This window comes from Hydra vulgaris, chromosome 06, assembly GCF_038396675.1.
Source record: "Hydra vulgaris chromosome 06, alternate assembly HydraT2T_AEP".
In the NCBI taxonomy this organism is placed as follows: domain Eukaryota; kingdom Metazoa; phylum Cnidaria; class Hydrozoa; order Anthoathecata; family Hydridae; genus Hydra; species Hydra vulgaris.
The window spans coordinates 33,273,407-33,301,045 of NC_088925.1; the positions used below are offsets into that span (position 1 = coordinate 33,273,407).

The 27,639-nt window shown below is 25.7% G+C and overlaps 1 protein-coding gene across 1 annotated transcript in view; it reads left to right on the top strand.

Annotated features, from left to right (window-relative positions):
- Window positions 1-27,639, top strand: part of LOC100207973 (puromycin-sensitive aminopeptidase) — an 88,499-nt gene that overhangs the window by 3,660 nt on the left and 57,200 nt on the right. Inside the window, exons 2-3 of the mRNA XM_065799900.1 lie at window positions 15,268-15,349; window positions 15,508-15,707. Of these exons, the coding sequence (XP_065655972.1) occupies window positions 15,268-15,349; window positions 15,508-15,707 (282 nt within the window). The remainder of the gene's footprint in view (window positions 1-15,267; window positions 15,350-15,507; window positions 15,708-27,639) is intronic.

The following is a 27,639-nucleotide window of genomic DNA, read 5'->3' on the forward strand; positions in this document are numbered from 1 at the left end:
ATATGTGATCTGATCATCAAAATCAAAATCATTTTTTTCAAACACATTTTCTAAGTAAGTCTTCAAATTTATTTTACCATGGTAGTTGGAACATAGATGAAACATGCAGTTTCGACTATCTATATTACAAACACATACTTTCGTTAAATCTTTGTGATATATTAAATGGCTGTTGGGAAGAGCAGAGCACATCAACTTAGCATTTTGATGGTAAGAACATACACAAACTGAGTGGCTTCTACTACTATCAACAGTAAGGCACCACTTTGGCCTTAGTTCACAGAACTTGCTGAATCCAACTTTGTGTTCAGGGTATAACTTCTTAAATTCCAGATAAAATTCTTTTAAGCAAACTAATATTAAGCGTTTTTGTTTATGAACTTTAACATTATTTATACGCACAGAAACAAAGTCTTTTTTTCCTGGACATTGTCTAGTGTATTTGTCAGATTCATATATTTCACTGACTTTCTGCTTAACAATATCCTCCAAAGGATGTCCTTTTTTAGCCTCAGGTTTAGCAAGTATTCCCTTTTTATTTTTCAGCTTTCTGGCTTTCTTAACAAGATGGTCTGAAACTGAAAATGCATTGCAAGTTTTTTTAATTGACCAACTATCAGGAGTTAATGTTAGTAACTAAACTTTTTCTTCATTCAAACTGATTTTTACTTTTTCCTTTATTGCATCTAAAAGTTTGTCTAAATCATTACAGTTATCGCACTTTTGCTTTTTCTCAGATATTATTATTTTTGGGTCTATATCCAATGCTAATGCTACTAGGTTTGCCATACTTGTTTCCAGTTTTTTAACTTTTTGCTTTCCATATTCTAATTTGTCACGTTTATTTACATTTTTTAGAGGAAATATTTCCAGTAAAGAAGCACTCTTATTTAAAACTGTCTTATTTAGGTCTGAAGAACTAAACTCCTCATCATCAACATCTTTGTCTTCATCTTCTTGACTAAATTTTCCTGTAATTTGTTCAAGTTTGAATTCATTAAAACAGTTAGTGCAAAGTTTTTGACCAGGTTTGATCTTAAGTTGACTTGCTGTTAAAATATCGACTTTACACAATCCCTTAATAATTTTTTTCTTGTAGACTTTAAACGGATCACAGCAGTATTTTTGAAGCGCTTCATATCTAGAAATAGGCTTTTTCATGGTGAAAACTTTAGTTCAAAAGTGTGTCCAATTCTTTGAATTAAAACTTCAACATCTGTGTTCACAATATCTTTTAGTTTTATTCTTTTAATCATTCTACTATAATACGTTTTGTCGCAATCTTCATTTAAAACTTTCCCCGCACAACATTTCTCAGTCATTTTTTACTATTTTTTTATTTTTATTACTAATCTAAAAACTTTAAAAAAGACAAACATATTAAATCTCAAAGAAACTAACAAATATCAGACACTGATTATGACACTGATTATGTCATTATTATTAGTACAAATTAAGACATTATGTCATTAAAAAGAAAACTGAATATATTTATTCACAGATAAATAAAAAATATACTACTGTCATCCCTATGACTAATTATTAGACTATGACCTTAGGCTAGCTCATAGTCTAATAACATTCTCCTTTTGAAAATATCATCACTCTCAAAAGGCTACAATCATGTCATAAGATAGAGTATAGGTCTTTAAACTTCTTTTGGTAATTGCCTATATATAGAACCTCAACATTAAAAAGTTTCATAATTTATTTGAACTGTTTACGCTATTTTCTATGCCTGCAAATTCAATTATTATAATTTATCAAGTCATATCAAAGTAATTTATCATAATTTTTTAAAAAAGTGATTTTTCAATAGGCTGCTGCATGTGCTAAATTAATTTTTAATGCATAATTTTGATTATTCTAACAAGTGGTGACCCTAAGTACACAAAGATAACAAAAAAATCCACTTTCTGTAAGTAAATATTAAACTGTAACACGTTAAAGTTCGAAAAAATATTTATGTTGCAATATTTAGCAACTTTAAGGTACAATAACTCAAAAACTGTAAAAAAATCAGTCAAAAACAACTGCAATAATGGATTATTTGGGTGAAAAACTATTACCCTACAAAATTTCAGGTGATCACCATCTTTATTTAAAAAGTTATGGTTTGTCAAAAATCGAAAAAAACTGCTGTAAGCTCCTGAAAAAAATTTTGGATTTTGGTCATTTTTAATTCAATCATAACTTTTGAACAAATTGGTCAATCAAGCTGAAATTTTCTGGATTGTATTTTTTTCATAAGATCTGTGTGTGGTCAAAGTTTAAAGCAAATCTGAGGTGGTACCTTAGGAGCCTTTAGGTGATTTGATATGGAATAACCCAAATGCAATACATAATATAAGGGTATTCTTATCAAAAATTCATGTTGTAAATGAAATTATATCTGTAATAACATATACTAATTCAAGAGCAATACTAAAAGCGATTGTATATGAATTAATTATATATATATATATATATATATATATATATATATATATATATATATATATAAATTAGTAAAAACACTCATCTAATTTTTGATTACTTCAACACTGTGTTTCACCATCAGTAGGTTCATCAGGAAGAATGTCTAAACATAAAAAAATTTATTATTAGAAACATAAAAAAACTAATTTATAGAAAAATTATTTCACATATATATATATACACACACACACACACACACACAATATCCAAATATTAAACATAACAAAGTTATTTTTTTCCTTATGCAATGTAAACTTTCTAATGAAATGTTTTTACACTAGGCTATGCTTTAAATAAAGTTTTAAAATGCTATTAAAAAAATTATCATAGAACATTAAATAGAACTTTTATTTATTTCTAAAGTATTTTTTTTTTTAATAATGAATGTAATTTTAAAACAATTTGTTTTTTTAATTTTATAAACAACAACAAAAACCAATGTGTTTCAATAAACCTTTTTAAAAAAATTCAAAGTTAATATAGTCGAAAACATTAAAAAGTTTTTTTGTTGTTTTGTAAACTTTCTAATCAAATGTTTTCATACACTATCTTAAAAGGGTTTAAAAAAATTTGCAAATGATTGTTTTAAATAAAAAGCATGATATAAAAAAGAATATATAAAAAAAATGATACATTTTAATTGACAATTTTTGTATATTTTATGAATATGTTGAAATACAATTTTATGATTATTTTATGATTTTATGATTACAACAACGATTTAAAACAATGTCTACAATTAATGATGCAGTTACGCTTTTATTGCATTATCTCTTCTGTATTATCATAAGAGTGAACTATTATTTCAAAAATTGACTATAATTTTTTTTATACATACACTGGTTTTATACATACACTACATTGTGTAAATATATTAAAAAAATAAATCAAAGTTAAAAAACGACTGAGGTTTATTATTAAAAGAATCATAATGAAAAATTAATTTTTTTTTCAATAATTTTGGGAAAATTTGTGCAAGTTGTGCGGGATCCTAAAATTTCTTATTGATTTTAAAATATCTTATTTAAGGCCTAACGAAGTCCCCACACTATGTGGTTTTTCAATATTAAATTTTGACCCTAGTAAATATATATAAATATACAAATGAAATATATATATATATAATATATATATATATATATATATATATATATATATATATATATATATATATATATATATATAAATATGTATATATATATGTTCATAGCTCATTTAACAATATTAATAGCAATTTAATATATAAAACATATTATACTCACAAGAAATATTTGCATTGTTGATTTTTAACCAAAAAATGTTAATATTTAGTAAGAAACAACTTTTTACTTTTTCCACAAATTTTCATTAAATTAAAAGCCAGACTTTAGGAAATGTTAAAACTCACATAAAGTGATAAAAACATGATAAAGTGATAAAAACATGAACTGCAAAAATATAGCACATGCAAATACGTTTTTACTTGTAAAAATATGCCTTAGGGGAAAATTATTAAGCAAAAGTTTGCTGAGATTGAAAGTAACCATTTTAAATAATTAAATCACGCTTAACTTTGAAGTTACTTAAATGTACCACTGCATCCAATTTGTTTTTATACTTAACAAAAACTGTTAACTAACCGGTTTTTAAATAAACCTATTACAGTGGAATTGGTTTTATACCATATTACTACAGAGGTAGCCAGAATATTATTTCACTACTAAAAAGTCAATTTATTTGCATATAATTTATAACATAAAAAACTGGCTATCTCTGTTGTAACATGTTCCAATCAATCAAATATTTTATGAAATATAATGATTTAGTGAAAGCGCAGGTTTTTTTTACCTCTAAAAATCCCGCACTTAAAAAGGTAAATTAAAAAAAATTTGAAATTAACATTTTTTTAATTAAATAATACTAACCTGATTTAATTAAAAAATATTTAAAATATTAAAATTGGAAAAATCTTTCAGAAAAGTAAAATCCTATTTTTGTTTTGTGAAGCATATGTATGCAACTGTATGTAACATGTAAGCATGTGCTGCTGTAACACTAAAGTTGTATTTTTTATAACAGTTTTTATTTTATATTTTTGAATAATATGGCTAATGGTTGTCAAATTGCATGAAACTTACCATAATAAATTTGTATTTATATATTTATATATATATATATATTTATATATATATATATATATATATATATATATATATATATATATATATATATATATATATATATATATATATATATATATATATAAATAAATATATATATATATATATATATATATATATATTATATATATATATATATATATATATTAGGGTGTCACAAAAAACAACATTTTTTTGGGACATACCTAATATAAATATATGCAGAGACCCCCTTAATGTGTTCTATCTAATACAAAAACACTAGATTTAAAATTTTTTTGAATAAAAAATATTTAAGGGTTCCCTCAAGACCCTTCAATATTTAATGGGTCCCTAATATTTTCAAAAAGATTTTTCAAAAATATGTCAACCTGGTACTCAAATGAAGCGAAATTATATAAAAATTTCAAAAATAATATAGATTTCAAATATAGAATTGTTATTTTTGGTTTCATTACATGAAAAATTACGTTTTTTAACAAAAAACAAAAAAATGCATTTTTTATGTATTTTTATGACAATTTTGATAAGTTAAAATTTTTCCAAATTAAATATTATTTTTGAAATTTTTATATAATTTTGCTTCATTTGAGTACCAGGTTGACATACTTCTAAAAAACTTCTTTTTTTTTAAATATTAGGGACCCATTAAATATTCGAGGGTCTTGAGGGACCCTCTTAAAATATTTATTCAAAAAAATTTTAAATCTAGTGTTTTTGTATTTACATGAAATCTAGTGAAATCTAAATTTACATTAAATCTAGTGTTTTTGTATTTACATTTTTATTTACAGTGTATTTGTATGAACACATTAAGGGGGTCTCTGCATATATTTTTCAAAAATGTTGTTTTTTGGGACACCTTAATATATATATATCGTAATATGACCACACAAATACTATTTGATTTTACTTAACTTGACCACTGCTGTAAATATGTTTTAAAAAATTGTATACGCTTTAAAAACTTAAAAAAAACAACTTGTTGTTAAAGAAGCGAATAAATCTTCGTAAAAAAATAACGAAAAAACAAAATAAAAACAACTTAAATTAAAACTAAAATAGCAAAAATAAAATTAATACTTAATTAAAGTAAATAATAAACTATAACGTTATCTTAATTACATTTGGAATAAATAACTTAAAATTGTTTATCTTTACTAACGTTTTTATATTATGTGAAATCCTTTTTAAATAAAGTAACAACTTACAACTGACAATTGTTTAAAAAACGTGCACATTTATAAGTTTAAAAAAATATTCTTAACAATTCTTTGCAAAAATAATTATATTGTTCATTTAAAAAATTGATATAATTTTTTTTTATTTAAAAACATTTTTAATAAAAAATAAATACTTATATAAATATAAAAAAATATATATTATTCATTAGTGTTTTTTTAAAATATCGTTAGCAGTGATTTGTTACTTTATTTAAATGCGTTGCAATAATATAAAAACATAAGTAGAGATTAAAGTTATTTAATTCAAACAGCTTTCAAAAAAGTTTGTCTTTTTTTTTCTTCTTAACTAAAACTCAAATGATTCTTATGTAAAGTTTGTAAAAGGGACCTTAGCTGTTTAAAGTCTTCGCTTATAAAATTTAGTTTTTTTTTTTTAATTTTTACTTTTTTATTTTTACTTATAAAAAAATCTTATTTAATTAAATAATATAAATAAAAAATTATACAACTTTTAATGATACTTAAATTAAAATTATAAGATACTTTATTTAAAAGCGTTTTGCTGGTATAAAAATGTTAGTAAAGACAAACGTGTCGAATTTATTTATTTTCAACGTAATTAAAAACTAATTTTTTTAGCGCATTTGTTAAAAACTGTGGTTAAATCATCAAAATAAAATATTATTTGCGTAGTCATATAAAGACTTTAAATCACACGCCTTCCTGGCCTAGCCTGTATATATATATATATATATATACATATATATATATATATATATATATATATATATATATATATATATATATATATATATATATATATATATATATATATTATATATATATATATATTATATATATATATATATATATATATATATATATATTATATATATATATATATATATATATATATATATATATATATATATATATATATATATATATATATATATATATACATATATATTTATAAACATATTCAAAAAATGTTTTTTTATTCTTGTGAAAATAAGTCCAGGGCTCGAATTAAGCTTATCCCAATTGCGAATCACTATTGCTTTTCACACCTTTGAGATTAGTTTTTTTTTTTTTAATATCTTCCCAATTTTATTGTTGTTGTTGTTGTTTATTTACTTTTTTTCTAATTTAGCTTTTTTTTTTTGCAATTCTTAAAAGTTATGTTTTGTCATAAAGTACGTCACAATAAATTTATCTTTTAAATAGAAATATGATAATTTGCTCTTTTGCGCGGAGATTTTTATTCAAGCACTTTTGAATTTAAATTACTTTAAATCTCTGCATGGAAGCCATTAATACTTAAAAGGTCATTAAAGCGAAAAGTTGAAAAGGGAAAAGACATTTAAGCGAATTTTTTTTTCGTTATTTTTTTTTAACAAAACAGCCTGGTTTTAATCTTTGTTTCTAATATGTTGCACCAAATTAACTTATTAATAATTCATATTTTAATATTAATTATTTATATTATATATATAATAATTTATATTTTAATAACAATAATTAATAAATAAATTATCTTTTAATAAAAATTTAAATTATTATTTTATCAACAATTTATATTATCAAGTTTATTACTTGAAGTATATTAAAATATATATTAATTTGTTTTTATTAAAAAAATTTTCTTATAGTTAATCAATGCTAATGGAAACCAGCAACTTTTTTGCTTCAACAATTTTTGCTTTAAAGTTATATTTACTTTGATTTACTGGACGGAAGTTGAGCCTTTTAAAGTTATATTTACTTTGATAAACTGGATGGATAAAGTACATCACAGTAAATTTACTTAAAAACTAAATTAAAACAACCAATTAAGTTACTACAATAACTTACAGTTACTCAAATATTAACTTATCAATTATATTAATTTACTTAATATACTCAAAGACTCGCAAAAGTTAGATCTACAAATGTTTCTATTTATATCTTATATGTTGTTAACACATAATATAAGCTTCTAACTAAAAATTATGTCTTCTAATTAAAAAATATGAAAATCGCAACACCATTTTTTTATATTTTCATTTTATTTAAATGGTTATAAAGATTAAACATTTTCTATAAATACGCAAGTTGTTTTTAGGAATTTCATTTAAAAAGAAATCTATTTGAACAAAAGAATTTTAGTCTTTTAAATTTCTCTTATTCAAATAATTTTGCGAATTAAATTTGAAATAAAAAAAATTGGAAAATTTTATAAGAATTTGAATAAAAAAGGGAAATCGAGGAAGAAAGTTTTTTTTTGTAAATCATTAATTTTGTAAACGTTTTGAATAGTTAATTATATTTTGTTCCTTGAAAATAGTTTTAAAAATAGAAACATTCTTTTGCAAACATTAATTCAGTGATTGCAAAAGTTAAAATAAAAATTAAACGATAAAATATTTAAATCAAAATTAATAAATTTTTTACTTCTGTTCAAAGAAATTTTTTTTCTAAAAAATTAATTTAAGCATATTTTATAACATAATGAAATATAATTCGATTTATTAAACTAAATTCTTTTGTTTCTCTTTTTATTGGAAAACAATTTGAATAAAAAAATTGAATGGAAACATCACTTTAAAAACCATTTGAATAAAAAACATACTTATATTTTTAATAGTCCTCTAGATCAAGAAACAATAAATTATAAAAAACGTGGTATCTAATATTTTTTTGCTTTGATTGTACTAGTTTAGTCTATAGTTTGCAGACTAGTATGGTCTGCGTTACAAAGTTGTTTTACATTAACACTAGCTATTTATATTTTTAAAACAACTGTAGTTTGTTTTATTGTTGTTTTATAGCTTTTTATAATAACAATTAAATACTCTCTAAAAAATAACACTTGTTTTATTGCCAGCATGAATATATTAAATTTTTCTTTAATATACTGATTAAGTGAATTTAAATCATTTTATAAGAGTCATTTTATAAGAGGTCTGGAATCTAATAGGCAGGGTAAAATGATACTTCCGTTATTCATAATACACAATATTCACTTGAGAAAACGAAGTATAAACATCTTACTGCTAAAACAAATATTTACTATAAAATTAATTGTGGAATGCAATATGATTTCAAAGATGAAATTTGAAGAGTTAAAAAACTATCTAAAGTTAAGGGAATTAAAGTTTAAAAAAGAAAAGCTAGTGGCTCGTGTATTTGCTGCAATGGAAAACCTTGTTCTACCAATAAAAACAGCAGTAGAAGTTAAAGCAGATTTACAAAAAGAATATAAATTGAAACTAAATTAACACAACATGCAGATACCTGATCTGTTTAAAATTCTTGATTGCTGGATGGACGAACAAGAGGGTACGCCATTCTGACTAATGTTGTTTTATCCAGATATATTTAATTATTTAATGTTTAGCCCAACAGAAGGCCTTGTTTTAAGCATTAAGCTGCTGGCAATTTATGTACGAATTATGTACACCTAGAATGATTTCCATGAAGCGGCTTTTGATATTAACTTTTAAATTGCTCTATTAAGCGGTAAGATAAAAGAAGAAATTAATTTTATAAAAGACCACTTTGACGATTATGTAAGAAAGTTTGAATGACAATTATGTTAGATGTAATTTACAAATAGAAAAAACTCAAATAAAATTAATTTCAAATTCACATTAGCTAATGCGTTAAGCATTTGTTATTTAAAACAAGGCCTGCATCAGAACTCGGAAGTAAAGGTTTAAGTAACTATAAAAACTCAAAAGCATACAGTTACTATAAATCTTTCTGGCTTCAGCCTCTTAAGTATCTTAGTTTAATAGGTAGTAATTACTGTATATTTAAATCAGAATGTCAGAGATCACTGTGGTTGGTATTAGAAAAAAGTGTGAAAATAAAAGCCTGTCATTGTACATGCATAGCTGGCATGGGTCAAACTTGTAATCATGTTGCTGCAGCAATGTATAGAGTGGAGGCTGCTGTAAGAAATATTCTAACAAAACCTGCATGTACAAGCACTTCAAATGAATGGCTGCTATCTCGAAAAGAAGTAACACCTTTTAAAATTAAAGACCTTGACTTTAGTTGTGAAGATTTTGGCGAAAGAGGTAAAAAAAAAAAAAAAAAAATTGGTAGATGCACAAAAAAATAAATATAATTCTTTATCTAATAATACTGTACAATTATTAAATATCAATGATGTAGCTTCTGCTCTTGAGAAAATTGTTCCAACAAGCATTTTGTTTACTGCTGTTCCAAATAGACTTTATTCATGAAGATTTGACAAAAGTTGATATGCCACCAACTGATTTACCATCTTGTGCTGAATTTTTTACAAATTTAAAAGTAAACATGGCAGTTAAAAATATAAATTGAATTTAAGTATTAACATGGGGTCAAATTAAAAATGAACATTGGTATCACTATCGAAAAGGTTTTAAAACTGCCTCTAAGGCACACCAAAAAGTATCAGGACTAACCTTTACTAACCCCAATATTCTAGCTAGGTATAGCAATAGCTGCTAGTTCAAACATGTTCAAGTTCGAATGTTTGAACTTTACGCAAAAATTTCAATGCTCAAGTTTAAACTTTTTTCTCCTAATAGTTCAAACTTTTAAATTTAAAAAAATGATGTCTTTTCATTAATTTTTGTAAAACAAGCTCAAATATAAGTAAAAATTATAAATTTGAATATTTTTGCTTTTTTTTGTTTTGTGTTTGTCTGGAAACTCTAAAAATATAATCAAAATTACATCACCTGTAGTGCCATCGCATTTAAGATAGGATTGGTTTTGTCCTAATATATAGTTAAACAGTGGCTGGCACTTTTTCACCATTTGACCACTGTTTATGTTTGAAATTAAAATTATAAAGAGTTTTAAGTTTAAACAAAAATGGCTACTCAGCGTTAGCACATCTAGAAGATCTGAAGTTTAGGAGTATTTTGGCTTTTTGCAAAATGTGCCTCAACAGGCACTATTACAAGACACTTAAAAATAAACTCAAAATTAAGGTTCTCAAATGTAATAACATCAATAAAAATTAAATTAATAAAATAATAATTTAGTAAATAAAAATTATATATTTGTTAAACCCAGTTGTTTTAAGTCAAGGTAATCAGTTTGAGAACAAAATAAGAAGAAAAAATATGGATAATTTTGCAAATTAATCTTTTATTTATTCAAAGATTACTCAAGCTTAGAGTGATAGACTCGATATTAATCAAAAAGCCAAAAACTGTAACGATATTAAAAATTATAAAAAAGAATTGACTCTAGCTAAAGAACCAAAAATGTTTAATTAAAATATATGATTTTCAAATGGTATGATCTTGTGAAGCCCTTTCACGAGCCTTAGATTGTTTTCGTATTGAAAAAGAAACTGGTTGCAGGATGATACCTTACATATCCTTTTTATAAACAAATAAAAAGTCTTTATAAATAATCAATTTTTTGTTCTACTTGCACCCTTTTGTGTTAATGTAAAACTTAAAACCAACCATAGTTATTACACCCAATGTATGTTACAAATGACTGTTACCAAGTGTTGTGTTACATACTTTGTTGTATGAACCCCACATGGCCATACAACAAAGTATGTAACACAACACTTGGTAACAGTCATTTATAGATTAAATTAACTTTGATGTTTCTTTGTGGAATTTATTAAGGGAAAAACTTAGTTATTATTATAAAGATTACTATTTAAAATCAATTTTTAGCACTTAATCTAAATCTTATCAAAACATTTTTTCATCATACATTTGTGTTTTTAGCATAATATATATCATTTTTTAAATACATACATAATATGTATTTTTAAAAACTGAGTTATTTTGTCTCACTTTTGCCTTTCTCTTGATTATATTGTGTTTGTAAATAAAATATATAATACTGTGATATTTGTTAAAGAGATTTTAATTGCATAATTTTATAATAAAATTTATATTTTAATATTGGTGGATGAAATTTAAATAAAAAACTTAACAAAATTTTTTTGTACTTGTTTAACCTAAATGTACTATTTGTATAACTGTACCTATATAACTTTCATTGCCTTTACATATAATTTATGTTTTTACGGTCTTTGTTTTAACTGATTGATTATTATTTAGAAGTTTCTGCTATGATTTATATTACTAGCTACTATATTTATAGTAGCTAGTCGGGCATTTAAGGGGCTGTGATTTTGAGTTTTAAGGACTTTTTTTTCTGTTAAAACAGCAGTCAGTACTTTTAAAGGATTTGCCTCCCCCCCTTCATTTTTTTGCTAGAATTGCTCGTGTTCCTGCGGGGTCTCAATTTTCTTATACTTTCATGAGGGTATGCAATATGCAAATCTAAATTACTTATTTTAAACTTATTAATTATAGGTTTTAAATTTAGGCAGTAAAAAGGTTGAACCATCTAATAAAATTAAATGTCACAAATTCGACTCATTTCAGAAAGTCCTAGGACAATGTTGAAAATTTGTAAAATGGAATAGATATGATTGCTGAAAATAATGAAAAGCAAATTAAGTTATTAGTTTTATTTTGAAGCATAAAATAGTCCTGGGATTGTATTTGACAATCCTGGGATTACTTTACACTCATGTTGTTATATTTTGACCCCTATGTTGTTATATTTACATATAAATACCCTATGTTACCAAATGTGTTGTTTAAAAGTTTTGAAATCTTCAAATAAAGTTAAAGCAATATGAGAAATGACGCTTTAACAGTTTTTATTATTACATTTTGTTTTAAAAATTAATGATGCTATTTTGTTGTTAGTGCTATTCCATTAATGACAATTTTGACTTCTCGTCACAAAAAGTAAGACTTTTTATTTCAACCCTCTCACACCCACCCACCCCACCCCACATTTTGCTGTACACTTATTTGAGTACCCTCTACCTCCCAAAAAGTATCTATGCTTTTAACTACCTACCCAACATTTTATGATATTATTTTTAATTTAGTGTCTCCTTACTTTTACAATTGATCCCCTCATATACACATTTGCAGATCCCCTCTTCCCCATCCAAGTGTACACATTTTATGGACCATCCCTAAGATGTAAGAAAAGTAAGACTGCTCACCCAAATAGTTGTCACAGTTAAAGAAGTCGTTTATGTCAAAGTCAGAGACAAAAAATTGATTTCTTTATTGCAAAAATCAGTGTTGTATTAGCTAGCTAATTAACTACAGTAACTACATTTACTTGCTCCCTGTAGTTACTTTATGTATGCCATAGGCGAAAAGTAAGAAATTCTTTTAATTTGTTCAATTTCATTTTATCAATACACCGATTGAGATTAGTATGTAAATTATTTGAACTCTGATTAACCAATAAACCTTTATTAAATTTATTGAGTTCCTTTGTTTCCCTCCTTTTTATATGTTTACTATTTATTGAATTCAATTGTTAACTTCCTTTTTCAAAGTATGCATTAAAAATATAGGAAAAATATAATGTACATACCAAAAAAGTTTGAAAAATTTTCATAAAATCATAAAATACTTTTTGCTTACATAAAGATAAAGCTTTAAAAAGATATACCATATATCTTACAAATAACTAACAATAAGATAGAAATAAGCTATTAATATGAAAGATTTTATAAAAATAAGAAAAAATTTCCTGCGAAGATAGGAGTAGCTATGTATCATCAAGGAGATTAGACAATAATAATAACCCAAAGGCACATTAATTGTTGCATTGAATAGTTACTATACACGTATAAGTAATAATAAAACAAAAAAAAAATTTAAAAACATTTTACAAAAAACAAACGAAGTGACACAAAAAATTTATTTAATGAGCAACAATTTTTGGTTTAGGGTCTGAATCTTAATCGTATTAAAACAAAAAATCGTAAAAAAATCAAAAAAGCTTCTTTGTGAAGCTTTTTTGATTTTTTTCATTGAAGCATGTTTTTTCTTATTTTTAGAATTAGTAAACTATTTAGGACCAGACCAATAAACTAAATTTGGTAAGTATGGTTTGATTAATAAAAATAAACTCTCAAACAATTCGATTGTCAATAAACCAGTGTAAAAGTTCATTTTAGCATCAGTTTTAATTTTCCACCATTTAAATACTGAACTTTTAACACTATCAAACAACCTTTGACGCTTTAGTGTTTGACAAGTTAATGTTAACATGTTTTGCTTTACTGATTAGTGATTCAATTAAATTGCTCTTGTCGACACATACTTAGCAAATTTTACTTGATTGTATTGAATAATACAAATGATCAGATACTGATGCATTTTCTATGGGTAAATTATTTCCTATATCTAAATCTGTTAAAATATCATTAGAATGACTTGGTTGTTCAGTAGTAACTGCAGTTAGGTCAAGTTTCTGCTTTTTTAATGGTATAGAGTATTTGATTAAGTTTCTTCTAGATTTTTTAGCTTCTATTTCATATCCAAGACATAAAGTAGGCGTAGGGTTTGCAGTTGAAGGAATTCCATCAACAAAATGTATGGAGCATACCCTATCACTATCTCTTGGCTGCCATAATGTCTTATTTATAGATTCTCTTAAAGCTTTAATCCATAACTGTCTTTCTTTACTTTTTTTCTTTGCTGCTGGAAATTTATATAATAAAAATTTCCTTTCACATAAAGAACATTTCTCTCTGCTTAATTTTTTTTTATGTTCATTCTTTTTTCCATTTATTCAATCTATATATACTATTTGTACAACCTATTACAGCGCAATTAACTTTATGCATCTTTATATAAAAATTTTGTTTTTATAGTCTACTTTATAATTGATTAAATTTTATTTGAAAGCTTTTGATAGATGTTTATACTTCGTTTTCTCAAGTTAAGTTAGCTGATTTAAATTGTTGTCTCTATTCTTACCCCTCCAGCAAGGTCTTGGATTCCCAAACCTTAGAGTTTCATAATGGCGCATTACAAAGGTCAATCGGTGTATTAGTCATAGGAAAGTTTTTTACGACTAATTAAAATGGTTTGAATATTGTAATGCTTGCTTTTTAATCTTACCTTTTTACTTTTACTTTTTTAAGTATCATGTTAAGTAAAAACAATTACTAAAAGTAATATCTGAATAGTATTAAATATGTTACTTGCTCATTACTCTATAACTGCAACTTAAACTTTAAATTATAACTTAGGCTATAAATTATAACAGTAACAGTAACCAAGGCTATTTTAAACTCCGCCAAACGAAACAATTATAAGATAATTTTTAAATATGAGAGATAATATGTTAAAAAAAAAACAATTATGTACTAAAGATTCAATTTTATACTGACTCACCCCCCCCCCCCCATTACTTCAATGCGACACAAGGTATGTGGGAGGGAGGGGGGGGGGTAATTTTTTTTTTTTTGCGTTAATTCAAGCCCTGCAGTCATTAATAATCAATTTAATCTTTATTATATTTAAAGTAATTTATTTGTTAAAGAAGTTTGTTGTTAAAAAGATTTGTTATAAAAATAAAAATTTCTCATTTTCTTACATGACCTTATCTACTCTTATATAATTAAGGTTACAAGAGAGACAAGAAGGATCACTTTAAATAGTGTTGACATCAAATTGTTATCAGCAACTTTTCAGTCTGAGAGTTTAGGTGCAAATATTTTCTTTCATGAATAAATTTTCAATTATTTTCTAATTAATTTTTTTCTTTATTGTTATATGCTTAACTGATTTGGCTTTGTGTTTTTTAGCTGTTTCTAGCAATGATATTGTCTATAATACAACACTATTGTTTTATATGTTTTTTAGCTGTTTCTAGCAATGATATTGTTTATAATACAGAAGATGAGACTGTGATTTTACACTTTCCACAAGCATTACCAATAGGTTTGGGTAATCTTTCTATTTCATTTCTTGGGACTTTGAACGACAAGATGAAAGGATTTTATAGAAGCAAATATAAATCAAAATCTGGTGAAGATAAATATTGTGCTGTTACTCAGTTTGAAGTTAGTAAAATGTTTATTATTTTATTATTAGTAAATTTAAAATTTACTATTTACAACTAAAATTGTTTAACTTCAATTTTTGATTATTTCAGTAAAGTAATCCCTTGATATCTTATATTTTCAATTTCAGTTAATAATTTAATAATTTATAGTTTAATAATTTTTAAATTTTGATTTATTATTTTTGATTTCCTGAATTTACAAACCAGCTGTGGTTGATGCTAGGGCCGACTTTTTAATTTTAATATAGAACCAATTCATTAGAATTCTTTTTTCGATCAACTACTTCATGTGAATAATTTAGAGCCAACTTCTCCATCATTGACTGTTAATTAGAACAAAAGATAGGTCTGACTCCTGCACTACCAACCATTTTAAAAGACTTCATTTACAGCCGACTAATCAATTATACACATGAATTAAAAGCTTAGTCAATATTTTTTTGCAACTTGTTGACTCTTTATTGTCCACAGGACAACAAGTAATTGTTAAATGATTTAAGTCATGTATACCATGACTTTGAATTAAAGAAAATTGAATATCTTCTTTCAATTTGAGTGTTTTTCTTGTTGTTATGCAAAATAATATTATTCCTTTTAAAAATAAAACTGGCTGTCCAGTAGAATATTCAAGAGTTGTCATTTACTTTTTTACTAGCATCTGTGAAGTTTAAGAGTTAAAAAAGTGATATTTCAGGCCTTTGATATCGTTTATGTGACGTTTATTTAGAAGAAATGAAGTCGTAAGCATTTAGCCGCAATTGTAAACTAATAGATTTTTTGTTAAAGAAACTGTTTAATAAATTTTTTGTTGTTGTTAAAAACTAGTTAAAGAAAATAAAGTGTTTTAAGTTTTATCTTAAGGATTAAATATATAAATTCCTTTTAAGTATATAAATTATTTTTTGTCATAATAGTTTAAAAAATGCACGATTTATTTTGATGTAAATATTTTATTAGTAAGATATTTTATTTTAAGTTTATTGTTTCAATAATCTAAATTTAATTCAATAACGTAAAGTTTTAATGACGTTCGTTTAATTTATTAAAATATACTATGATCATGAATATGTTATCCGTAACTGATAAAACTCTTTATTGTTTAAAAACACTATCAAAAAGAGTTCACAAAAAATATAAGAAAAAATTTATTAACAGTAATTAAAATAACCAAAAACTAACTGTAAAATTATAAGAAAATTAACAAATATTATGTTACATTTTATGAAAAAAATATTTTTTTTCAAAATAAAATTTAGTTCATATTTGAAAAAAATGGTAAAAATGATTTTTCAAATAAGAACTAAGATTTTATTTGTAACTTTTGTTATGGTGAGAAAAAAAACTGTATGATTTTTAACATGTTAATAAAATAACTTTACAATGCGGTACTTGAAAATATGCTAGTGACGCAATATAACTTCTAACAATACAAAATATATTTGCTGAGTGAGTTACTTTGAAATGCGTTACGTGTTTTCGTTACGCAGCGAAATCTCATAACAAGGCCTGATATTTATAACTTAACATAAGAATACATAAGTTATTTTATATTTTTTTAATATTATTTAATCAAATTTTTTTAACCAAAGTATCAAAGGGTGAAAATTCCCCCTGCAGATTTTATTTTGTAAAGCATACTTTTTATAGTTTTTTGAGTTTCAGTTATTCAAAATGATATTTAACTCTCTTTGACAAAACCCTGTCAGTTATTCGAAGTTTTTCTTTGATTGAAGATAACATTGGATTTTAAAATATAAAAAAAATCAAACACACACACCCTGTAAATATCCATGGCTAACATCACCCGAAAGGACCGAACAAGTCCTTTTAGATGGGCATTATATAGACCTAGTGTGAACATTTATAGCTGTTTTTGAAATCTTTTAACTACGTCCGAGCCATTTTTTTCATTTTTAAGTTATATAGTGAAAATAACCAAAATCCAAGATTTTTCAAAAAAATAAACAGCTCAAAGTCATAAATTACAGTGATTTTTTTAAGTTGTATGTATATGGAGATCATAATAAAATAATTTTAAGTCATTTCAAACATCCCAGAAGGTCAAATAATTATTGGAAATTAAAAAAAATGAATTTCATTTGAATTTAGTTACTTTGTAATGACTAAGCATCAGCAATGATTTTATGTACATGTACGCATGCACACACGCACGCACGCATGCATGCACTAACTTTTCAAATTAAAAAGGGTTAAATCCTTCCCTGTCATCCTCCTTCCATTGGCATGAAGTACACAATAAGATTATGTACACAAAAAAATTGTGTACACATAAAGATTATCATGAAATTTATAAAATAAAATACATTCATAATTATTTTTCCTTGTTGAATGAAGATCATTTTTTTAAATGAAAACATAAAGCATCAAAAATGCCAAATAAAGCAAAAACACATGAAGAATGCAGAAAGTCTGTTTGTTTTCTTTGCATGAGGAAAGGAGACCGAGAGTTAAATGACTTTATCATTGGAAGAATGCACAAATTGTTGAAAACAGACATTGACTTTGCAGATGAAAGAGTCCCACAGGCTATTTGCGATGCTTGCCGAACTCTCTTGCAAAAAAGAGATGCTGGGGACATGAGTGTTCCACTTCCTGCAATATACAACTTCTCTGCAATCATTGTCAAGCCTTTGACACGAACATCTGGTCCATGTGACTGCCTCATTTGCCAAATAGCAAAACTCAAGCTCAACCAGAAACATCCCTTGGCACCAAAAGAACAGAACAGAAACCTTGACCAAGGTGAATCTTCTAAGCCTGGCCCTTCACCAAAGTCCCGCTTACAGTCATCAGAGAAAAGATGCGCACAATATTTGTCCATTCTTGAAAGAGGTTTCAGACATTCATGCACAATCGGAACAAGACACCAAAACTTGCAAGCATTGGTCCAGTCAGATCCTGTTGGTGCTGAGCAAATTGCATCTGCCATCATCAGCTCAAAGGATGCATCTCCTGGAGGAACTGTCCGGCTGAGTCAAGCAAGAGGAGGGCAGTTATTTCCATTAACACCAGGTAATAATAAACTTCTGTGGGAATCACTTTTACTCATAACTATTGTTGTTGTAATCATTCACAAGTAACAAAAAGTTGTTAAATTTATTTCATTTGCTTTTTAGGCCCAGCATCTGCACGCAAATCAACCAGTTCAACACTTACAATGCAAAGCTTGTTAAATGTTCAGTTGAACACAGGACTATCCAACACGGGAATGCGACAACTTGCCTCAACACTTAACAAAGCAACAGAAACTCGACTAGTTGAGCCATTTTTCCAGCAAAAGTTTGCTGCTGTAGGAAAATTGTTGAATGATTTCTTTCAACTATCAGTTGTCAACATTTCAGCAGAAAAAGGAAAAGCTGAAGAGAAGAGAACAATCATTCACTGCAAAAATCTTGAGGACTTAACCAACAAGGTGTTGTTGTCAAGGGAATACGGCTCCAATCATTTTGTCAAGCTTGGCATTGATGGAGGAGGATCATTCTTGAAAATGAGCTTAGCAGTTATCAAGGTAACTGATGAAGATGATGAAACAAGAACAGGGGCGTGGTGGCTCTAAAAAGCCCATGCGGGATTTTTATTAAAAGGCCTATATATGTGGGATTTTACCATATATGCTTTATGTAAAGGCCCATACAAAAAGTATATATATATATATATATATATATATATATATATATATATATATATATATATATATATATATATATATATTATATATATATATATATATATATATATAATAACTTACCTTATTCTAATAAATCATTAATACAAACCAACAAGTTGAGATAATACTATTTGTAATTAATAGTATTGTTTGTAATACTTCAAAATAAAAAATGGTAACAACACTATGCAGCGACCACGTGTTTGTTTTGATTTTCTTAAAACACAACTTTACCGCTAGCAAATACGATTCGTATTTTATTGTTCGAAGAACATAGCCTAACACAAAATTGAAAATGAAAGATTTTAATTTTTTTATTACTATATAATGATATTTATTTTATTGTACAATAATATAAATTTTTTTAAATTATGTGTAATGTTTTTTTCTAAAATAAATATTGAAAATCTTGAAAATTAAAAAATTCTTTTTATTTTATGAGAAAATTCTTTTTAGTTGATGCTTTTGTTTAATTCGGTGTTTTAACTTTATTTAACATTTTAGGATTAACTCGCAACAGCTATAATGCCGCTCTAAAAATGGTGCCGTTATTGACATAGTTTAAACATAAAAGTTTTTATAATGTAGTTTCATTTAGCAGTTCATCATCCTTTTTTAAATCTGTCTGAGGACAGATAATTATGGAATGATTTCTTTATTTACATACAATAATGTAAACTAAATAAAAATAAAAAACTTTATTTATTAATAAAGAAGTTTATATATGTTTCGAAAGGTTACAAAAATGCAAAACATGAGTTCGATCCTTATTTATATAAAAATTAATTTAAAATTTAACACCAAAATATTTTTCTTTAATGAATTAAAACACAATACAATTACTATATAGTAATTGTATTGCGATTTAAGTCATTTAAGAAAAATGTTTTGGGGTTAAATTTTAAATTAAGTTAATTTAAGTCCAACAATAATTATATCGATTATTATTGTTGGGTCTGCGGACTTTCTTAAATTTATTTTATCAACATTACGATCGTTAAAAACCGTTTATGGGTTCATTATTTTTCTCATGAAAAAAATATCATAATACGTTATAAATATCTACTTTGTTTTCAGAGCAATATTATTATTATGCAAAATACTTATATAATTGCGCTCAAAGTTGAAATCAAGTTTGAAATCAAGTGATTAATAAAATATAATTTGTGCTAACATAAATATTTTAAACGATTCTGGAATTTCTTTAAAATGTTGAAAAAATTAAAATTTGCCAAAAGGCCCATATTTAGATGAAAAAGTGAAAAGCCCATGCGGGAATCCCGCTTATCCTCTGGGGCCACCATGCCTCTGAACAAGAAGTCCTCAACAAAAAAGTCTTTGCTTGCTGACAAGCTCATCTGCCCGAGACACAGGTGTCAAACGGCAGCTCATAGTTGCCATCGCTGAAAATGTGCAGCAAAGTTGGCCAAAGAATGGCCAACTTTGCTGCACATTCAGCTCCAGCCATACCATGGCGGACACTTTGCTGGCAATGAATGTCATAAGCTTTTGCAAAACCTTGACATTCTCCAAAGAATGGCAGAAAAAGCTTGTGCCTATCAAGCATTTGGTTTCATTGAAACTCTAAGACATTTCAAAGAAGTTGTCACTTCATGCTTTGGAACAACTCTGCAGGAAAATTATAAAGAAATGATTCAGAAGTTTAAAACTTCTTTCCTATCCTTGCCAATATCGGTGACACCTAAGGTCCATGCTGTTTTCTACCATGTTTCTGAATTTGTAAAAAAACATCAAACCTCCCCCGGAATCTTCAGCGAACAAGCAACCGAAGCAATGCATTCAAGGTTCAAGGTTCACTGGGAGCGGTACAAGCGCATCCCAACTCATCCAGAATATGGAAAACAACTCTTCAATTGTGTTGTTGACTATAACAGCAAGCATCTGTAACAAACAACACCTACAAACTCAACTTTTTCAGAAATATATGTTTTGGACTAAAAAAAATTAGAAATTGTAAATTTTAGAATTTTTTGAGAAATTTAAAAACTATTTTTGGATTATGCATTTTGTGAAGAAAGCTTTTAATTCTAGTCTCAAATTTGCAATATGTAAGAATCTGTTTATTTTTTATCATAAATATTGTCCAGACCAAGCAAGTTGTGAAAATATACTTTATGGAATTTTACACTTTGTGGTTATTTTACCATAGAACGTTAAAATGAGAAAAATGGCTCTGACAAGCTTTTGGATGTTTGAAATGACTTAAAATTATTTTATTATGATCTCTATATACCTACAACTTAAAAAAATCACTGTAATTTATGATTTTGAGCTGTTTATTTTTTTGGAAAATCTTGGATTTTGGTTATTTTCACTATATAACTCAAAAATGAAAAAAATGGCTCGTACGTAGTTAAAAGATTTCAAAAACAGCTCTAAATGTTCACACTAGGTCTATATAATGCCCATCTAAAAGGACTTGTTCGGTCCTTTCGGGTGATGTTAGCCATGGATATTTACAGGGTGTGCACATTGCAACCTTTTTTGCATGTGCAATACCATTAGCATTTTAAAAGTTTCCTTTTAAAAAAATTTTCCAAATAGATACATTTTTTATTGAAGAAACAAAGTTTAACATTATTTTCTTATTCCCGAAATGTTTAATCTTGATAATGAAAGAAATTCAGCTGACATAAAACTGGTTTTCCCTTGAAAAATCATAACAACAAATTTTCCTTTAAAACATTTCCAAGCAAAAAAATAATGAAGTTTGAAAAAGTTAAAGGTGATCGTCAAAATATTGTGTACCGATCAGGTAATTATGTCTCTATTAAGAACAAAACAAAAGTCAACTTGAAATGTAAGCAGTATCTGTAAAGGTAGTGCAAAAATAGGCCAGCAACCTGTTAGGTACCATCACATCTCATTCATGTGGTTCTTCTGGTCATCACTAAAGTACCTAACAGCCCAACAGGAGATGTCTGAAGCTGCCTCAACTACCCAATAGTCTCTCAAGCAAATTTACCAAGATATTATTTTAAACTCTTCACTCACTTCATTTGCAACAGTCTCTTACATATGCTAAAGTTATTCAAGTACATCAATTACTTTTATGGCCTTTATTTTGCATCGTCTTCACTCTTAACTTTTTTTTCAATATAATAAAGTTTAATGAATTATTTTTTAATTTTTTCTGACTCATTACATTATTCCTATGGTATGACAATTATTGTTTGAAAAATTGAAACTTTAAATTAAATGCACATTTCAACATATTTATTATGAAATTTAAAAATGAAGATAAAACATATATTTAAAAAAATATTTCTTCCTAATGCACAGTCATTTAGAAACACTTAAAATTTGGCCAAAATACGGTTTTTTAAGTAGCGCAACTTAAATAATGTTATTAGCAAACTATTTTCTACAGTTTTTTTATAATTCTAACGGTATAAAAAACAAGTACTGAAATAATATATTTAAACATTAATTTATGTTTGAAAGTGACAGAAAACTTTTTTTTTATCATTATTAAAACTTGGTTTTTTAAATACAAAATCATTCACTTTAATTTTTATTACATGCAAAGATAATAGATGATTTGATCTTAATTTATAAAAATATTTTAATATGTGTTTATACATCTTGTAAGAAATTTAAAATGCAATTTAAACGAGTCTAAACAGATTTTTATAGAGTTAGGACTTTTTACCTTAGAGTTCCTTCGCGAAGCTAATTTTAAAAAAAAAATAGAGTTAGTATCATTCTATAAAAAAATAAAAAAGTTAGCTGCCCCAACTTGCCCCATTTTGAAATAATGTGGTTTTAAAAAGCTAATTTTATAAAAAAAATTAGCAACTTAAAAGCTAATACGACGTGAATTACCTTTAACTTTTATGCTTTAAGAGTTTTTCCTGACGTTTCTGAGCAAAACTTTTAATGTTAATATATATATATATATATATATATTTTGTTATTCACCTCCCCAAGGCCAAGAAGGCCACTACAGATGAGGAGGCTACTTAATAGTGGTTATAACCCTCTCTCAACTCTATAACTCTGAAACACGAACCTCGGCGAACAAGGCCGCTGCATGGAGAAACAAGTTTATCAAGTATATCAACCCTCAGAATTAAGAAAAATGAGGTCAGCAATAAATTTCCGACCTCAAACTGTTAGAGATTGGCATCAGGTCAGCAAAAAAAATTTGACACAAAGGGTTACCATAGATAATATAGAAAATGAGATCGGCTATTTTTTGATGACCTCAAACACTTTTAGGTCATTTTAATGCTGACCCTAATTCCGAGGGCTTTATATATATGCATATATATATATATATATATATATATATATATATATATATATATATATATATATATATATATATATATATATATATATATATATATATTTATTTATATATATATATGCATATATATGTATGTATATATATATATATATATATATATATATATATATATATATATATATATATATATATATGCATATATATGTATATATATATATATATATATATATATATATATATATATATATATATATATATATATATATATATATATATATATATATATATATATATATATATATGCAAAAATAAGTACTACTAATTGGTAGTCTTTGTTAAGTTTGTTGTGTCCAGAGACTTGTAGTTTTAATTTTACAATGCAGACACAAAAGAGATTATTTCTATGGGCACAGATATGTGTCCAATTTGCAGAACTGGGATAAATGACTTTATTAATGTTTTTATTAAGAATAAGGACAAAATCTAATCACTTTTAAACATTTTAACTTCTACTACTTGTATGTAGTAAATCATTATCACTGAAAATAAATGATTTATTTGCAATGCTTTTATTTTATTTCATAACAAAAATTATTATTCTAATATATATATATATATATATTTATCAGTTGGTTCTGTCAGTTTTTGTTGGTTCTTAATTAGTTTTTTTAATAGTCAGTTGTAAATGAATTTTTTCACTAGTCGGTTCTAAATTGGTATTTTATTAGTTGATTGTAACTAAAATTTTAATTAATCTATCCTGAACAAAGTCAGCTCCATTAGTTTTTTAATAGTCGGTTGTAAATGAATTTTTCACTACTTGGTTCTAAATGGAGATATAAACTAGAATAATAATTTTTGTTAAGAAATAAAATAAAAGCATTGCAAATAAATCATTTATTTTCAGTGATAATGAGTTACTACGTATAAGTAGTAGAAGTTAAAATGTTTAAAAGTGATTAGATTTTGTCCTTATTCTTAATAAAAAACATTGATGAAGTCAATTATTGATATTTCATTAGTCAATTGTAACTAAAATTTTAATTAATCTATCCTGAACAAAGTTGACTCTATTAAGGTCGGTGAATTATTTATTCTATCATTATGGTCAAATACAGATAGTAGTTGGTCCTAGCATGTGACACGAAACCAGGTAATTGAAATCAGTATAAATTGTTTGTATGAATCAGGGTGTTATCCAGAAAAAAAATTCATACAGCGTTTTAGCGAAATTGGGAATTTAGGTGCGGCTAAAAAAAAAAAAAGGTCATTACATTCTGACATTTAAAAAAGAAGATACAATTTTTTAGATACAATTAAGTTTCAATAAAAATTTTCTTTTTTTGCTGGGTTACTCATGAGAATATTTTTCTGTTTTATTTTTCAGGAATATTTTTATATTTTATAAATGTTTAATTATAATTATTTAACTTGTTTCATTTTGAGCAATTTTCGTCATTTTTCATTTTTAAATTGCTTCTCTCCTTTGTTTAATATTGTTCAGAGAAAACTAGAACAAAAGACAATTGAAATCTAATGAATGAATTAATAAATTTATTTATTGAAACTTTGATCTATTTTAATTGTGTAAATCGCTTTTAAATACAGTTTTAAAAGGTTTAAACGATTAGTTACATATATTGTCTTCTTTTATTTTTATTTTCATTTTCAAATTATAAATGTAAAAAAAATGCTAAATATTATTTAAATAAATAGTGTTTAATTTTTAACAAAACATTTTTGACGATTTCCAAGATCCTCTTGTAACTTTTTAACTTGCTAAAACAACTTTTTAACGACAGTCGATAAAAAAAAACTATACATTTTAGTTAGGAATGCCAGAATTTTACGGCTTTTACGAAGGAAAACACTAAAAAAAAAATTATTATAGGTTTGTAAAATCCGTAAAATTGTAAGTTTTGTAAAATCCAGATGTTTGACAACCTATTTTTAGTATTTAAAGTATTTTTAGTATTTAAAAATACTAAAGTATTTTAAAACTAAAAATTTTAAAATAGTTAAAAAAAATTTTTAACTTTCTTACATAGGTAATCGTATTATTGTTCATCATATTTTATATTACAATTTTTATCATAAGATAAATTCAAATAGTAAAAAACTTATTTAAATCAATAGCTTTTAAATGAAAGTTAAATTAAAGTTTCCGAAATTTTAATAACCTTTTATTGAAAAATTGGTTGGCTCGCTAATTTCTGTCAAATATAATGCTACTTTTATTTAAATACTCTGTGTAGTTAAGGCGATTTACAAATTGTTCGAATTTATTTATTTGAAATTGGCATGATTATAAAGGCGTATTATGTCCAAACAAAAGCTTTATATGTTATATTTTTTTTCGCTTCAGGTTTTTTTAATATTTGAAGAATTTGTCTTTTTTTTATATAATTTTCTAATCCTTTTTACTACCCCTAATTGTGAATACAAAGAATACCATTTTGGAGCCTTTAAATCACTTTCGCTCATCAGCGTTAACATGAATTTAGTTGAAATCTTTTGAAAAAGTGCCTTTATTTACTATAGATCCTAGTTCTAATCGTTTCTGACCTATTAGCTTTATATAGTTGTCAAAATACAATATTTCTATCAATTTTTACAAAAAAATACAAGAATTCTGACCGAAAAAGAACTTGCAGTCAAGAAAAAGCGCCAAAAATGTTAAAAGTTTTTAATCTATGATGTTCATTTTACCTAAAAATCGTATTTATTTAAAATTTTATACGAATTTGGACAAGGGAATTAGGATTTTAAGAAGATTTAAAAAAAAAAAAAAAATCTACGGTCTGAGTTTTTTCGCTTCAAACATTTATATTTTATGATACCGCAAAATTTATCATTTTATTTTTTCCGTCTTTCCATGATTCACAGACCTGATCATTTAACGGAAATATGTAGTAGTCAACAAAATATCATACAGACGCTATAGTATTTTAAAATTGCCTTAACTACACCGAGTAAGTAACAAAGACATTTAAGGGGCAGATCGATTTTTTTCAATTTACAAATATAGATTAAATATCTACGTAAATTTTGAATTTGTAAATTAAAAAAAAATTAATTATTGTAATTATTGTAAACATTGGTTAATAATTAATAATATTATAATATTATTTAATTATCTTCTTTTATGTTTTACGCAAATATACCATATACAATACGTTTCATTGCAAGTTTTATTTTTGATTTTTTTGTTGTTATTTTCGGTTTACTTTACCAGCTAATTTATTTTACCAAAATTATTAATAAATCTTTTAATATAAAAACCTTATTAACTTATTTTATATTATAATATTTACTAGCTGGAGTTACCCGGCGTTGCCCGGGCCAATATTTAAAAGTAAATGAGCATCTGGAACTTTGTTATACTAATTTTGGGCTATGCACAGTAAGATTGTGCAATATTTTTTAGTGTTGCACAATAATCCCACAAAATGTGACCCTGTTGGTTGAAGCTATGAAATAACTGAAAGACATTAAGGAAGAAAAAGACATTTTGTTTATTTTCCACTTAAAAACAACAAATTAAGAATTTCCAAAAGAACATTTACTCAAATTTTTCAATTAAATTGTTCTCTCACACTGGAAAAAAAAAGTTGAACATGTTACTAAAGTTAAATCATGGGTAATTTCTTCACATTGGATTGTTATTGTTTTCTTTTAATAGGACTTCTTTAAAGAGGATTTCTTTCACTGAAGAGCCTTCTGATAGACAATGTTCTTGGTTTTTTCTTCTGGAGTCAAAATGAAAAGATTTCGTGGATATCCAACTCTGGAGCATGCAACATAGAGCTGGCCGTGAGAAAAGCAGGGCTGTTCCAAATTGATGCCAGCCACTTTGAGTGACTGTCCCTGCGCTTTGTTAATGGTCATGGCAAAAGCCAGCCTGACTGGAAACTGGAGGCGCTTGAAACTGAATGGGAGGTCATTGGGAATCATTGGAATCCTTGGAAT